This window comes from Topomyia yanbarensis, chromosome 1, assembly GCF_030247195.1.
Source record: "Topomyia yanbarensis strain Yona2022 chromosome 1, ASM3024719v1, whole genome shotgun sequence".
Classification (NCBI taxonomy): domain Eukaryota; kingdom Metazoa; phylum Arthropoda; class Insecta; order Diptera; family Culicidae; genus Topomyia; species Topomyia yanbarensis.
Window position 1 is genome coordinate 110,196,425 of NC_080670.1, and position 17,631 is coordinate 110,214,055.

Consider the following 17,631-nt stretch of genomic DNA (forward strand, 5'->3'; position numbering starts at 1 on the left):
AAAAACGTCAACCTAAAACCTAAATTTTTTTTTCAACTCGCATCATTTTTCTGGATTTTAACAGGGGCGTAGTTGATGCTTTACGGAGAGGGGTTACACCCCTCCTCTACTGTTCACTCCCCTCCTTTAAAAAACTCCTTAAATCACCCCTCAGACCACCACTCCATCCAGCCCTCATACCCCTCCCTTTCAACCCCATCATCTTTAAACCACCACTATATCACAAAGCATACCAATTTAAGCTGGGGAGTCGTTCGTTCATGGGACTTTCGCCCTCCTCACATACCCACCCCCGCATGACAAAATGGGTTAGCAAGCAGATAACATTGATCTTATGCTGATTAGGCTAATGAAGTATGATATTTTTTTGTTTCAAGTGTTTCACCGTCGACACGTAGCTCATCAAGTTCGTGGCTGGCATGCCATTGTGTATAAGTGCAAAGTGTACTAAGAATGTAATGGACATTTCCACAATTATGTTGAACATAAAAAGCCTCCGTGCCATAGTTTAGAGAAATGAGAAAGGCACAATTGCATCGCTAGGTGGATTAAAACAGGTTTTTTTTGGTACGAACTGGTCGATAGCATATAATGTTATGAGCGTCCATAACATAGCTGCAGAGTTGTAGTCGCAGTTGGATAATAGAGAGCTCCAGTTTAGTGATGTCAGAAATTGATTCATGGCATCAAATTTTCCATTTCTGAAGTCGTAGTATGTTGTCTCGTCGGCATTATTGAAAACGGCGGGAGTACCTTCCGAAATAGCCATTAGAAGGGGAGGATGATGACGACAAGTTTTAACTAGCGGGGAAGGAGCAACGGTTATGGTACAAGTATTCGATAACGCTTGACTGGCAAAGCATAGATCTAGCAAGCGATTGTTACTGTTTCTATTATCATTCAATTGAACTAGACCGCCAGTGTTGTAATCATCTAGGAGTTTTGAAGTAGCTGGTGCTTTTGTAGAACTATTTGCATCAGGATATAAATAATTTGAAGAGCTGCGGACCCATTTGATACCAGGGAGATTGAAGTCGCCTAATATAATTATCCTATCAATGAAACCAATTTGATCAGTAATCAAAGAAAGAGAATGCAAACGTTGATCAATTAGATCGGCATCGTTAACGCGATCAGGTGGAATGTAAAGTGTGAGAGCGATTCAGGTTTGCTCAACGCTACCGCAGTTAGAAAGAGACACCAGACGGGATTTGAATTTTGTGCTGCAGGCGATCAGTACGCCCCCACCACTCTGTTTGCTACTATTATCATTGTTTCGATCTTGCCTGTATACCGAGTAGGAGCTACCAAAAATTTGTTTTGATAAAGTATTACTGTTTAGCCAAGTTTCAGTGAATACATACATGTCATAAACGTTGTCAGAAATTGCCAAATTGTATTCAGTAATAACAACGTTCATGCCCCCGATATTCTGGTAAAAGATGATTAAACCAGAGTTGTCTGAATTACCCGAGCTGACTGGTAACATGTGGGTATAATTGGGAGCCGTGTAGGAGTGCGAGAAGTGGGTTAACGAACTAACCGTGGGCCGATTGGGAACAAACGTGGTGATTGTATTTGACTGTTGATGCGAATGTCTTACATTCGTTGTGGTAGTGCTCGGGACGAACTGGATTTGCGTTGTGTTATTTGTTGCATGCCGGGTTGATTCGAATTCTGTTTGGCACTGCGATCTAAAAAATGAGCGATTGTTACACCGTTGGGCCAGAGATTCGGTGCTGTAATCTCTGGCTCAAAAGCTGCCGGGACGCATAGTTTGAATGAAACAAACGAAAGCTGTCGATCTTGATTTTGGCGGACTAGTTTCAGACAGTGAATTAAATTGTGGGGGCAGTTGGTACGGGACTGAACATAGTGGATAATATTGTCTTCAGATTCGCTGGGTAGAAACCTGGTCAAATAGTCCCAATTTCCACAATTGTAACTCTCAGACACTTGCATTGCAGGGGGTGCTACCAGAAGGGTTGTAATTTGTATATTGGGCTGATCGATTGGATGTTCTTTGGGGAGGGTGGTGTTATCACATGTGAATTTTTTCTGTCTAACCGGATTGAATTGAAACGGGTTACCTAAATATGGTACGTTGGATATAACAGACACTATTTTGCCTGGTATTATTTTCAGTTGGCCTCGAAGCGGGTGTTGCAGTACCAATGATGGGACTAATTGGTGACACGTTGAGGTAGCGGGGCGCGGCAATGGTTGCTACTGGCAGTAGATTCGATGTAGCAGCGGGAAGCGCAGCGGTTGAGTATGATGTGGAGGGTGCTGATAAAATATTCTTAGTAGCATTATTGTGCGTGGACAAAGAATTAGCGTGGTAGGTGGTGGTGATGGGTGCTTGTGACATTAGCGGCATATGCGCATGGGCGATGTTGGTGGTATAGGTGGCTTTGGCGATGTTGGTGGTAGTGGTGGCAGTAGCGGTGGCGAGTGCAAAGGGTGCTGGCGGTGTGGCAGCAACTAGAGGTGTAAAAGGAGCTTGTACTGCAGTGATGGAAGCATATCCGGTTGCAGATGGCGTAGTATAATGAGCTAAGTCTGAAGCAGATGCGATGTTGGTGGATGCCCGAGCAGTTTGTGTAGAATTTATTGGCACTGAAACTAGGTGTGGAGCAACGGATGGAAATGTAGCGGCAGCCGGCATGGTTGCAGTAAGCGCTGAGGTTATAGGCTCTGTAGTACGGAGAGCTGGTTCTCCAGCAGAAGATTCAGCAACGGCAAGTATAGCAGCAGCAGGTATGGCAGCAGTTGGTATAGTAGTGGCAGGTGTAGCAGCAACAGGTGCAGCAGCATCAGACGTGACAGTGGTAGTAGCGGTAGTATCAATTGCTACGTTGTTGGAGGGCAAAACGGAGTTTCCGATGATAGATGCAATCGAAGTGGCCTGCGAGTTATTGCCAAGGTTTACATCTGAAACGACAGAGGCTATAGTATTGGCTAAAACAGATTGGTTGATTGGAACATCAACTCGCGGAATTTTATCAGGTTGCGACAACGAAGTCCTGGAAGTACTACTGGTCCGAGGACGTTTGCATTTGTCTCCGAGAATTGAATCGAACAGATTAGTCAGGTCGAGTTGAAGGTCGTCCAAACGATCATAAAAAGTGGGTCCAGCGGTCGTCGAATTATCAGAATATGCGCGAGTGCCAGATTGATGGCAGCAGGTGGTTCTGGCACACGAATTATTGCACATACGGCAAAGCATTTGCATGGTATCCGTCATGTCACCAATTAGTTTTAGCGTTGATGTAATACGTTGCAGGATAAGATTTATGGCTTCACGAAGGGAATCGTTCTGATTAGTCGGCACTCGGCATTTGTGACACAGCCAGCCGACACCGGGGCAGTCGCGGATTGATTTGGCGAGGGTGTTGTTGATGTTAGCACACTTAAGATGCAGGCTAATCGGGCAAACCATGCAGTTAATTTTCGCACCCCGTGATCCAGATGAACCAAAACAAGCACCAGCGTCACATTTGTTCGTTTTCGTCATACTGTGGATGGAAGCGAAGCCGGGTACGAAAGATGGCACGTCGATGAACAAAAGCGCTGCTTGTTTTCAACTTCGGCGGAAAATAATTAGTCTTGTTGCGAGGAAATAGTAAAAATAACACTATCTTGACGGAGAGTGAAATGAGGCTTTTTAACTGCGATATCACTTTAGGAGAAATGTAACTTGTAACACGCGAATATGGGTAAATATAAACAAGATCGAATCGTAAACACTATCCAATTGGCGGTGGTTGCCAGTGGGGTACTCCAAATAAATAAACAAATAAATAAACAAAATAAACAAATAAATTCAACAAGCGTCTTTGGCAGAGTCTGGCAGATTCTTCAACAAGTTGAATTTGATTCTATCTGGCCCCGGGGCTTTATTGTTACATGATAAGAGAGCAAGTAAGAACTCCACCATCGTAAACGGTGTTTCGTTCGCGGTATTGTAAGGCGACGCGGCGCGGTAGATTTTCTATGCCGGGGAGGAATCCGGACAAACCTTCTTGGCGAAATCGAATATCCAACGGTTTGAATATTCCACGCTCTCGTTATTACGGTTTTGGTTTCGCATGCGTCTGGCCGTGCCCCAAAGAGTGCTCATCGATGTTTCTCTTGTTAACCCGTCGACAAACCGGCGCCAGTAACTGCGTTTCTTAGCTTTCATTAAATTTTTAATTCGCTTTTCTCATATCGCGTACACTCGATAACTAGCAACTAACCCGTCGTTCCGGAAGGTTTTATACGCGGCAGCTTTCTCCGCGTACACGTCTGAGCACAGCGGGTTGGGAGAACGTTTTTGGGTGTTCACGTCGGGTACTCGTTTCGTCTGAGTTTGAATCGCAGTATCGAGAATCGAGTTGCACAAAACTTATATTCTTCCTCCGGGGGCGGTACCTGTGTTGAATCGATAGTTTTGGATATCTCAGCAGCGTAGTTCTTCCAATCAATGTTTCGTGCGAGGTCATAGGGAACATTGATTGGTGCCGATGGTCTTGAACCAGTGGTGATTGCAATTACAATTGGTAGGTGGTCACTACCGTGGGGATCAGATATTACCTTCCACTTGCAATCTAACCGTAGTGATGTCGAGCATAAAGATATGTCCAGTGCACTTGCTTGCGCAGGTGGTCTAGGAATCCGTGTCATTTCCCCTGTGTTCAGAATTGTCATATTGATGTTGTCACAAAGGTCTTGAATTGTCGAAATCGATCTTCGTATCGTCGTATAGATAGCCCCATCCCGTACCGTGAGAGTTAAAGTCTCCAAGAAGCAGGCGGGGGGAGGGAAGGTGTTCAATCACGTTGGAGAATCTTCGATATCCCATCATGGCCCTAGGATGAACGTAAATAGAAGCAATGCAAAGATCTTTGCCTTTGATTGTTGTTTGACAAGCGACAACTTCAATGCCTGGCGTCGAAGGGAGGTTGATTCGATTGAAGGAGTAGCACTTTTTGATCCCTAAAAGTACCCCTCCATATGAGTCTTCTCGATCCAAGCGGATAATGTTAAAATCGTGGAAGTTGAGATTTATATTAGAAGTTAGCCATGTTTCACATAAGGAAAATGCATCACAATGATTGTAATTTAGCAAGTGTTTTAATGAATCAATTTTGGGGATAATACTTCTGCAGTTCCACTGTAAAACAGTGATCAGATCCCTGATTCCGTATAATAAGTTAGCCATCGAAGGATACGATCGCTGTAAGGAGGGGACATTGTTCAGTCAACTGTTTTAAAAATGTTCTTATTGTTGGTAGAATAGCAAGCTTTTCAGAGGATCGGTAATATTGAAAGCTGTGAATATCCAGTCCACAATGTCAGAAAATATAAGGAATCCCGTTTTAGGTTGAGTTTCTGACTGTAAAATTGGAGCACTTGGGATTTTTGGTGCACCGGGAAGTGCTGGGAACTCCTGGTTGTATCTCAATTTCCCAAAACCAGGAGGTATTATCTTCGGATTTGTACCAGCACTTCCAGTTGATGAATTATTTTTATTTTGTACCCTTGTTTGGGACAACCTAGGACCCTTACGAGGAAGTTCAGGGGAGGGTGGTGTTATCACATGTGAATTTTTTCTGTCTAACCGGATTGAATTGAAACGGGTTACCTAAATATGGTACGTTGGATATAACAGACACTATTTTGCCTGGTATTATTTTCAGTTGGCCTCAAAGCGGGTGTTGCAGTACCAATGATGGGACTAATTGGTGACACGTTGAGGTAGCGGGGCGCGGCAATGGTTGCTACTGGCAGTAGATTCGATGTAGCAGCGGGAAGCGCAGCGGTTGAGTATGATGTGGAGGGTGCTGATAAAATATTCTTAGTAGCATTATTGTGCGTGGACAAAGAATTAGCGTGGTAGGTGGTGGTGATGGGTGCTTGTGACATTAGCGGCATATGCGCATGGGCGATGTTGGTGGTATAGGTGGCTTTGGCGATGTTGGTGGTAGTGGTGGCAGTAGCGGTGGCGAGTGCAAAGGGGGCTGGCGGTGTGGCAGCAACTAGAGGTGTAAAAGGAGCTTGTACTGCAGTGATGGAAGCATATCCGGTTGCAGATGGCGTAGTATAATGAGCTAAGTCTGAAGCAGATGCGATGTTGGTGGATGCCCGAGCAGTTTGTGTAGAATTTATTGGCACTGAAACTAGGTGTGGAGCAACGGATGGAAATGTAGCGGCAGCCGGCATGGTTGCAGTAAGCGCTGAGGTTATAGGCTCTGTAGTACGGAGAGCTGGTTCTCCAGCAGAAGATTCAGCAACGGCAAGTATAGCAGCAGCAGGTATGGCAGCAGTTGGTATAGTAGTGGCAGGTGTAGCAGCAACAGGTGCAGCAGCATCAGACGTGACAGTGGTAGTAGCGGTAGTATCAATTGCTACGTTGTTGGAGGGCAAAACGGAGTTTCCGATGATAGATGCAATCGAAGTGGCCTGCGAGTTATTGCCAAGGTTTACATCTGAAACGACAGAGGCTATAGTATTGGCTAAAACAGATTGGTTGATTGGAACATCAACTCGCGGAATTTTATCAGGTTGCGACAACGAAGTCCTGGAAGTACTACTGGTCCGAGGACGTTTGCATTTGTCTCCGAGAATTGAATCGAACAGATTAGTCAGGTCGAGTTGAAGGTCGTCCAAACGATCATAAAAAGTGGGTCCAGCGGTCGTCGAATTATCAGAATATGCGCGAGTGCCAGATTGATGGCAGCAGGTGGTTCTGGCACACGAATTATTGCACATACGGCAAAGCATTTGCATGGTATCCGTCATGTCACCAATTAGTTTTAGCGTTGATGTAATACGTTGCAGGATAAGATTTATGGCTTCACGAAGGGAATCGTTCTGATTAGTCGGCACTCGGCATTTGTGACACAGCCAGCCGACACCGGGGCAGTCGCGGATTGATTTGGCGAGGGTGTTGTTGATGTTAGCACACTTAAGATGCAGGCTAATCGGGCAAACCATGCAGTTAATTTTCGCACCCCGTGATCCAGATGAACCAAAACAAGCATCAGCGTCACATTTGTTCGTTTTCGTCATACTGTGGATGGAAGCGAAGCCGGGTACGAAAGATGGCACGTCGATGAACAAAAGCGCTGCTTGTTTTCAACTTCGGCGGAAAATAATTAGTCTTGTTGCGAGGAAATAGTAAAAATAACACTATCTTGACGGAGAGTGAAATGAGGCTTTTTAACTGCGATATCACTTTAGGAGAAATGTAACTTGTAACACGCGAATATGGGTAAATATAAACAAGATCGAATCGTAAACACTATCCAATTGGCGGTGGTTTATTTGTTTATTTGTTTATTTGTTGTACCGTCACCAACAGACCCCTTGGCCCCAATGGTGGTTACTTAAACTAATTACATTTCAGAATACGAATAATTTTAGTTTTTATCGAATTCCTTGTCAGGTTAAAGTCAAACGCCGTCGCCACACTGTTAAACACGCGCTGGAGTCCGGTAACAGCGCCCTGGCGCCCATAGTTAGTTCTCCTGAATGGGACTCGCAGAAGAGAGTTATTGCGCAGAGCTCGAACGCGAGCTTGAAGATCGAGGCGTCCGAGGATTGTAGGGCAATCCACCCTGGCAGACAGTAAGTCCGAGACGAACAGGGCTCGAGAGCAGTCCCTCCGGATGCTTAGAGTATCGAGCTGTATTAACTGACAACGGTTTTCGTAGCTCGGCAGCTGAAATCTGTTTTGCCAAGGAAGATGTCGGAGTGCAAAGCGTATGAACCGGCGTTGGACGGCCTCGATTCTGTCGACACCGTTCTGGTAGTAAGGGTTCCAAACAGCAGAACAATATTCCAGTGTTGAGCGAACCAGCGCACAATAGAGAGATTTTAAACAGTATACGTCCTTAAAGTTTTTCGCTATTCGCAAGATGAACCCAAGCTGTCTTGAAGCCTTATCCACAATGGATGATGTATGTGGTTTGAACGTTAGTGCTGAATCCATGATGACTCCGAGATCCTTGACGTTAGAGTGTCTTGGAATACTCGAGTCGAAGAGATGGTAGTTAAACTGAATCGGATGGCGTTTCCGCGTGAACGTAACGATTGAGCATTTGCTCGGGTTTAAAACCATTCTGTTTAGATCACACCACGTACTAAAGCTGTCCAATTCCCTCTGAAGAAGCTCGGCATCGGTTTTATCCCGTATTTGTTGAAAAATTTTCATGTCGTCGGCAAAAGAAAGGCGGGGTCCTTGTAATTTGATGTTGACGTCATTAAAGTAGAGGAGGAATATCACTGGACCGAGATGGCTTCCTTGTGGGATGCCGGATGTAGCGAAGAATGGTGTAGATAGACAGTCCTTAATGCTGATTTGGAGCTGCCTTCCATCGAGGTAGGAACGAAACCAGCGCAGAAGTTGTCCATGAATACCGAGTTTGTCCAGCTTCGCTATTGCGATATCATGATTGATTTTGTCGAAGGCCGCAGATAGATCCATGTAAATAGCATCGGTTTGCAATCCGTCAGCGAATCCATCCATTGCATATGTTGTGAACGAGAGCAGGTTAGTCGTTGTCGATCGTTTAGGCATAAATCCGTGTTGATCGTCTGCAATGTAGTGTTTGCAGTGAAAGAAAAGAGGGTCTAAGACAACCAGCTCGAATAGTTTTGATACTGCACTTAAACACGAGATTCCTCGATAATTGTCAATGTTCGATTTGTTTCCTTTTTTGTGAACTGGAAACATGTGCGCTGCTTTCCAGCAGGAAGGGAATGTTCCAGTATTGAGTGATAGCACAAAGATTCGCCGAAGTGGTTCAAGAAGCCCGCTGATGCACTTTTTGACAAAAATCGAAGGAACGCCATCTGGACCCGGGGAACTAGATGCTTTCAGCTTGGAATTTGCTGCAAGAATGGCAGCATTATCGACACAAATTCGGTTGATGGTTCGTCCTAGAGAAGGAGTTAGATTTGAAGCGGCAGCGACTTGTTGTGGGGAAAGGTTCTCGTCGGAAAAAACGCTTGAAAATTTGTCGGAAAACAATTGGCAAATTTCCTTAGTGTCGGTGCCTAAAACTCCATTTAATGACATACAAGATGGTAACCCGGATTCTTTTCGCTGCTCGTTCACATATTTCCAAAACGACTTGGGCTTGGATTTCAGTTGACGTTCGACGTTTCGCTGATATCTAAAAAAGGCACGTCTGCTTTGCTGTTTGCATTCGTGGTTGAGTTGAAAGTAGTGGTTTCGTAATGCAAGTGTCTTATGCTTCGAGAACTTTTTAAATGCGGCTCGTTTGGCAGTTTTTAATCGTCTAAGCACTGTTGATTGCCAGGGAGGGTGTTGATTTGTGCTGACTGTTCGTTTTGGCACATGACGGTCGATTAGGTAGTTAAGAATATTAGAAAACGTCATCGCTGCTTCGTTCGCGTCATCATTGTTAAGATTTTCGTCCCAATTTATATCCAACAGCGTGCTAACGATGCTGTCGTAGTCAGCGTTTTTAAAATCGTAGACGATAGAGGTTGCCAGTGGGGTACTCCAAATAAATAAACAAATAAATAAACAAAATAAACAAATAAATTCAACAAGCGTCTTTGGCAGAGTCTGGCAGATTCTTCAACAAGTTGAATTTGATTCTATCTGGCCCCGGGGCTTTATTGTTACATGATAAGAGAGCAAGTAAGAACTCCACCATCGTAAACGGTGTTTCGTTCGCGGTATTGTAAGGCGACGCGGCGCGGTAGATTTTCTATGCCGGGGAGGAATCCGGACAAACCTTCTTGGCGAAATCGAATATCCAACGGTTTGAATATTCCACGCTCTCGTTATTACGGTTTTGGTTTCGCATGCGTCTGGCCGTGCCCCAAAGAGTGCTCATCGATGTTTCGCTTGTTAACCCGTCGACAAACCGGCGCCAGTAACTGCGTTTCTTAGCTTTCATTAAATTTTTAATTCGCTTTTCTCATATCGCGTACACTCGATAACTAGCAACTAACCCGTCGTTCCGGAAGGTTTTATACGCGGCAGCTTTCTCCGCGTACACGTCTGAGCACAGCGGGTTGGGAGAACGTTTTTGGGTGTTCACGTCGGGTACTCGTTTCGTCTGAGTTTGAATCGCAGTATCGAGAATCGAGTTGCACAAAACTTATATTCTTCCTCCGGGGGCGGTACCTGTGTTGAATCGATAGTTTTGGATATCTCAGCAGCGTAGTTCTTCCAATCAATGTTTCGTGCGAGGTCATAGGGAACATTGATTGGTGCCGATGGTCTTGAACCAGTGGTGATTGCAATTACAATTGGTAGGTGGTCACTACCGTGGGGATCAGATATTACCTTCCACTTGCAATCTAACCGTAGTGATGTCGAGCATAAAGATATGTCCAGTGCACTTGCTTGCGCAGGTGGTCTAGGAATCCGTGTCATTTCCCCTGTGTTCAGAATTGTCATATTGAAGTTGTCACAAAGGTCTTGAATTGTCGAAATCGATCTTCGTATCGTCGTATAGATAGCCCCATCCCGTACCGTGAGAGTTAAAGTCTCCAAGAAGCAGGCGGGGGGAGGGAAGGTGTTCAATCACGTTGGAGAATCTTCGATATCCCATCATGGCCCTAGGATGAACGTAAATAGAAGCAATGCAAAGATCTTTGCCTTTGATTGTTGTTTGACAAGCGACAACTTCAATGCCTGGCGTCGAAGGGAGGTTGATTCGATTGAAGGAGTAGCACTTTTTGATCCCTAAAAGTACCCCTCCATATGAGTCTTCTCGATCCAAGCGGATAATGTTAAAATCGTGGAAGTTGAGATTTATATTAGAAGTTAGCCATGTTTCACATAAGGAAAATGCATCACAATGATTGTAATTTAGCAAGTGTTTTAATGAATCAATTTTGGGGATAATACTTCTGCAGTTCCACTGTAAAACAGTGATCAGATCCCTGATTCCGTATAATAAGTTAGCCATCGAAGGATACGATCGCTGTAAGGAGGGGACATTGTTCAGTCAACTGTTTTAAAAATGTTCTTATTGTTGGTAGAATAGCAAGCTTTTCAGAGGATCGGTAATATTGAAAGCTGTGAATATCCAGTCCACAATGTCAGAAAATATAAGGAATCCCGTTTTAGGTTGAGTTTCTGACTGTAAAATTGGAGCACTTGGGATTTTTGGTGCACCGGGAAGTGCTGGGAACTCCTGGTTGTATCTCAATTTCCCAAAACCAGGAGGTATTATCTTCGGATTTGTACCAGCACTTCCAGTTGATGAATTATTTTTATTTTGTACCCTTGTTTGGGACAACCTAGGACCCTTACGAGGAAGTTCAGGGGAGGGTGGTGTTATCACATGTGAATTTTTTCTGTCTAACCGGATTGAATTGAAACGGGTTACCTAAATATGGTACGTTGGATATAACAGACACTATTTTGCCTGGTATTATTTTCAGTTGGCCTCAAAGCGGGTGTTGCAGTACCAATGATGGGACTAATTGGTGACACGTTGAGGTAGCGGGGCGCGGCAATGGTTGCTACTGGCAGTAGATTCGATGTAGCAGCGGGAAGCGCAGCGGTTGAGTATGATGTGGAGGGTGCTGATAAAATATTCTTAGTAGCATTATTGTGCGTGGACAAAGAATTAGCGTGGTAGGTGGTGGTGATGGGTGCTTGTGACATTAGCGGCATATGCGCATGGGCGATGTTGGTGGTATAGGTGGCTTTGGCGATGTTGGTGGTAGTGGTGGCAGTAGCGGTGGCGAGTGCAAAGGGGGCTGGCGGTGTGGCAGCAACTAGAGGTGTAAAAGGAGCTTGTACTGCAGTGATGGAAGCATATCCGGTTGCAGATGGCGTAGTATAATGAGCTAAGTCTGAAGCAGATGCGATGTTGGTGGATGCCCGAGCAGTTTGTGTAGAATTTATTGGCACTGAAACTAGGTGTGGAGCAACGGATGGAAATGTAGCGGCAGCCGGCATGGTTGCAGTAAGCGCTGAGGTTATAGGCTCTGTAGTACGGAGAGCTGGTTCTCCAGCAGAAGATTCAGCAACGGCAAGTATAGCAGCAGCAGGTATGGCAGCAGTTGGTATAGTAGTGGCAGGTGTAGCAGCAACAGGTGCAGCAGCATCAGACGTGACAGTGGTAGTAGCGGTAGTATCAATTGCTACGTTGTTGGAGGGCAAAACGGAGTTTCCGATGATAGATGCAATCGAAGTGGCCTGCGAGTTATTGCCAAGGTTTACATCTGAAACGACAGAGGCTATAGTATTGGCTAAAACAGATTGGTTGATTGGAACATCAACTCGCGGAATTTTATCAGGTTGCGACAACGAAGTCCTGGAAGTACTACTGGTCCGAGGACGTTTGCATTTGTCTCCGAGAATTGAATCGAACAGATTAGTCAGGTCGAGTTGAAGGTCGTCCAAACGATCATAAAAAGTGGGTCCAGCGGTCGTCGAATTATCAGAATATGCGCGAGTGCCAGATTGATGGCAGCAGGTGGTTCTGGCACACGAATTATTGCACATACGGCAAAGCATTTGCATGGTATCCGTCATGTCACCAATTAGTTTTAGCGTTGATGTAATACGTTGCAGGATAAGATTTATGGCTTCACGAAGGGAATCGTTCTGATTAGTCGGCACTCGGCATTTGTGACACAGCCAGCCGACACCGGGGCAGTCGCGGATTGATTTGGCGAGGGTGTTGTTGATGTTAGCACACTTAAGATGCAGGCTAATCGGGCAAACCATGCAGTTAATTTTCGCACCCCGTGATCCAGATGAACCAAAACAAGCATCAGCGTCACATTTGTTCGTTTTCGTCATACTGTGGATGGAAGCGAAGCCGGGTACGAAAGATGGCACGTCGATGAACAAAAGCGCTGCTTGTTTTCAACTTCGGCGGAAAATAATTAGTCTTGTTGCGAGGAAATAGTAAAAATAACACTATCTTGACGGAGAGTGAAATGAGGCTTTTTAACTGCGATATCACTTTAGGAGAAATGTAACTTGTAACACGCGAATATGGGTAAATATAAACAAGATCGAATCGTAAACACTATCCAATTGGCGGTGGTTGCCAGTGGGGTACTCCAAATAAATAAACAAATAAATAAACAAAATAAACAAATAAATTCAACAAGCGTCTTTGGCAGAGTCTGGCAGATTCTTCAACAAGTTGAATTTGATTCTATCTGTCCCCGGGGCTTTATTGTTACATGATAAGAGAGCAAGTAAGAACTCCACCATCGTAAACGGTGTTTCGTTCGCGGTATTGTAAGGCGACGCGGCGCGGTAGATTTTCTATGCCGGGGAGGAATCCGGACAAACCTTCTTGGCGAAATCGAATATCCAACGGTTTGAATATTCCACGCTCTCGTTATTACGGTTTTGGTTTCGCATGCGTCTGGCCGTGCCCCAAAGAGTGCTCATCGATGTTTCTCTTGTTAACCCGTCGACAAACCGGCGCCAGTAACTGCGTTTCTTAGCTTTCATTAAATTTTTAATTCGCTTTTCTCATATCGCGTACACTCGATAACTAGCAACTAACCCGTCGTTCCGGAAGGTTTTATACTCGGCAGCTTTCTCCGCGTACACGTCTGAGCACAGCGGGTTGGGAGAACGTTTTTGGGTGTTCACGTCGGGTACTCGTTTCGTCTGAGTTTGAATCGCAGTATCGAGAATCGAGTTGCACAAAACTTATATTCTTCCTCCGGGGGAAGTACCTGTGTTGAATCGATAGTTTTGGATATCTCAGCAGCGTAGTTCTTCCAATCAATGTTTCGTGCGAGGTCATAGGGAATATTGATTGGTGCCGATGGTCTTGAACCAGTGGTGATTGCAATTACAATTGGTAGGTGGTCACTACCGTGGGGATCAGATATTACCTTCCACTTGCAATCTAACCGTAGTGATGTCGAGCATAAAAATATGTCCAGTGCACTTGCTTGCGCAGGTGGTCTAGGAATCCGTGTCATTTCCCCTGTGTTCAGAATTGTCATATTGAAGTTGTCACAAAGGTCTTGAATTGTCGAAATCGATCTTCGTATCGTCGTATAGATAGCCCCACCCCGTACCGTGAGAGTTAAAGTCTCCAAGAAGCAGGCGGGGGGAGGGAAGGTGTTCAATCACGTTGGAGAATCTTCGATATCCCATCATGGCCCTAGGATGAACGTAAATAGAAGCAATGCAAAGATCTTTGCCTTTGATTGTTGTTTGACAAGCGACAACTTCAATGCCTGGCGTCGAAGGGAGGTTGATTCGATTGAAGGAGTAGCACTTTTTGATCCCTAAAAGTACCCCTCCATATGAGTCTTCTCGATCCAAGCGGATAATGTTAAAATCGTGGAAGTTGAGATTTATATTAGAAGTTAGCCATGTTTCACATAAGGAAAATGCATCACAATGATTGTAATTTAGCAAGTGTTTTAATGAATCAATTTTGGGGATAATACTTCTGCAGTTCCACTGTAAAACAGTGATCAGATCCCTGATTCCGTATAATAAGTTAGCCATCGAAGGATACGATCGCTGTAAGGAGGGGGCATTGTTCAGTCAACTGTTTTAAAAATGTTCTTATTGTTGGTAGAATAGCAAGCTTTTCAGAGGATCGGTAATGTTGAAAGCTGTGAATATCCAGTCCACAATGTCAGAAAATATAAGGAATCCCGTTTTAGGTTGAGTTTCTGACTGTAAAATTGGAGCACTTGGGATTTTTGGTGCACCGGGAAGTGCTGGGAACTCCTGGTTGTATCTCAATTTCCCAAAACCAGGAGGTATTATCTTCGGATTTGTACCAGCACTTCCAGTTGATGAATTATTTTTATTTTGTACCCTTGTTTGGGACAACCTAGGACCCTTACGAGGAAGTTCAGGTGAGTTTTGATTAGGTCTTTTCCTAGAGTTTCCAAGCAGAGCCAAAGAATGTCCCTCGCAAGGGTCGTTAGAGGCGTTATCGTCAGTTGGCAAGAGAGCGAATGGGTTTTCGGAGATAAGGGGAACAGCTCTTTTAAGCATTTATGCGTAAGAGCGTCTGGAGCGATCTTTGGCGGATCGCTTCAGTTTATCCGCGCGAAGTTTGTACGTTGGGCATGCCAAAAGTGCATGCGGATTCTCCCCACAGTAAACACACCTCTCAGCGGGCCTACTGCAAGTATCATCCGCATGGCGTTCCCCACATTTACCGCACCGTTGCTTGTTGCTACAGTAGGTGGCCGTGTGACCTAGCTGCTTGCAATTGGAACAATTCATGACCCGCGTTACAAACAGGCGTACAGGTAGACGAGCTCCTCCCACTTCATCGTAGCTCGGAAGTGCAGATCCGGCGAAGGTTACGCGAAACGAGTCTGATGGATAGTAATTCCCATCTTCGATGGACTTTGAGTGCAATTGCTTGCACTCCAAAATCTTAACTGATTGAAGGTTAGGGTCCTTAAAGCGGCCAACCCCTTCATTCATCAGCTCATCGATAGTTAGACCTGCATCACTTACCACACCGTCGATCTCCATATATTTGTAGTTGTGACTGTGGCCACATTTGCAATTATGGCGCCACTGACATATGAACAAGCATATGGGAGATTGACCACTAGTGAAAAATTGTTCCTAAACCTACCCACCAGCAAATGACTGTTTGGGACCGTGAATAAAAGGTGGAGCTAGTGTTCTGAGAAAATTGTCGGATCGATGTTTTTTGAGGGAATTTCCTCACAGTGTTATGTCTATTAGTCTGGGGTATGAACTTCAAATTGATTCAAAAAATATTTTGTTTGGTTTAGAACAACATACATAACCCCTTTAGGAAAATTCAGTATTCCATACACAATGCATTCATTGAAGAATTTAGATATGTTATTAACAGAGCATTAGCAATAATTTGTTTGTTCGTCTATTTTATGGGCCATTTTCCGCTTTTCCATTGATTTGGTTTAGCCTTTGAGATTCTAGCACTGATGTTGTCCTATGCTGATTTGGGCGATTCTCTGCCACTATCCCATGCAGTATGTGCTATCAAAAACATCGCGAAGCTTGAAGTTCTACATGTTCTCGATCGATATAATACCCGAAGAGAGTGATAAGAGTTATAAGAATTGTCTCATCACACTGTTAGGTGGATTGAAAGCGTTTTTCTTAGACTATGTATTGACAAAATCAATGTTCATTTATTTTATTTACAGTGCAATGGAATGTTAAAGGTTAAAAGCGGCCCTCAAAAGAAGCAACCAGGTTTCCAAGCTCAACTAGTATGCATTACACCTTGGACGCATGGCACGCATCCCGGTCAAATAACTGCCCTCACCATCAACTCTAGTTATGGATTGTATGAAAACATTTGGCTAAGCAATGCTTTTTTTAAATTGTGTTTTTGTTTTTAGAATGGCATATGGTAATGAGTATGGGCTGGCTGTCATAGACATTGTACAAAGAACATGTTTACTCAACATGTCGACTCAAGAAGTATTTACTTCATTCGACATATTCCCTCAAACACCTAGAAGTCCAAAACGGCTAGAAAGTGTACAATCGAAAGAAGACCAAATTGGATCACCAAGTATAGACCAGGTATGTGATATTCAATAGCGTAACTCTTTCCTGTATTGCACTCGATCTTCAGCTATTCCTCCATCGAAATTAATTAAAAATATGTATACCGTCAAACGAGGTAACTTGCAACACTCCAACATGTATCTGTTCAGACGAATTTAACAACGCTAATTATAATTTTAACAATCTAGCACTATAGTTATCAAACGTTAAAATGTGATAAAAGATAATCATGTACTACCAGTCATTATTTTCGGTTTCTTTAGCAAGAGAAAGTATTCTTCTGCATTTCGAAATTTCTCAATTGAAAAGGAACTGGAATGTCATGCTTTGCTCCACTTCAATGGTAAGAGCAAATCATTTGTATCCCTTACGTATAGATCGAGTATACTATAGAAAACCGTACTGTTTAAAACATTATTGTTTACCATCTCAAATATATGCAAGATAACGTTTTAACTATGTTAACTACCAATGTGGAACTCCGCTAGCGAATGACGGATCTCAATAGTAGCATGTCTGTAATAACATACGTACATGGAACTATTGAGAACCAGAGCTACAGGTCCAAAGCCCTGGTAAAGGAGGATGGTTGTGATGATCCGGGCCGAGATCACCACGTAAAGCAAGGTAGGGCATAACCCCAATTCCAAGGCGTGAAGCGACCCGTGCCGAGGGATGAGTGATCGAGGGGGTGAAAAAGATGCTCGATCGTTAACGGAGCCTGTGGGGTACCTGGGCAACCCCCACAGTAAGCGTCCCTTACCACGCTAATGCGGAGCTCTGGCGTGGCGGACATATATTTCTCGCGCTACTCGTGGGAATTTTCATGGAGCAAAATAAAAATAAAAATAAACGGACGGAGGTGCCAAACCCCTTCGCAAGAGGTGGTTTGGCGAGGTCTCCCCCCCCGTGGGGAGAGTAGTGGAACGATGAGTGCTGTACTCGAAAGCACCAGTGACCCCCCAGCAGCGGTAGGCAATACCCCTACCAATGCATCGGAGGGGCCAATAGCTGCGATGCGCAAAGTAGCGAAGCAACTCGATGCTATAATCGACTTCGCTAGCGCAAAGCAGAACATAGCCAAGGAGTTGAAGTTGAGCCTTCTGGAGCTCCGGAAAGCT

At 44.4% G+C, this 17,631-nt stretch overlaps 1 protein-coding gene across 1 annotated transcript in view; it reads left to right on the plus strand.

The window, feature by feature from the left end:
* Positions 1-17,631, plus strand: part of LOC131694260 (syntaxin-binding protein 5) — a 2,823,745-nt gene that overhangs the window by 1,288,448 nt on the left and 1,517,666 nt on the right. The window contains exons 12-13 of the mRNA XM_058982823.1: positions 16,141-16,283; positions 16,339-16,525. Of these exons, the coding sequence (XP_058838806.1) occupies positions 16,141-16,283; positions 16,339-16,525 (330 nt within the window). The remainder of the gene's footprint in view (positions 1-16,140; positions 16,284-16,338; positions 16,526-17,631) is intronic.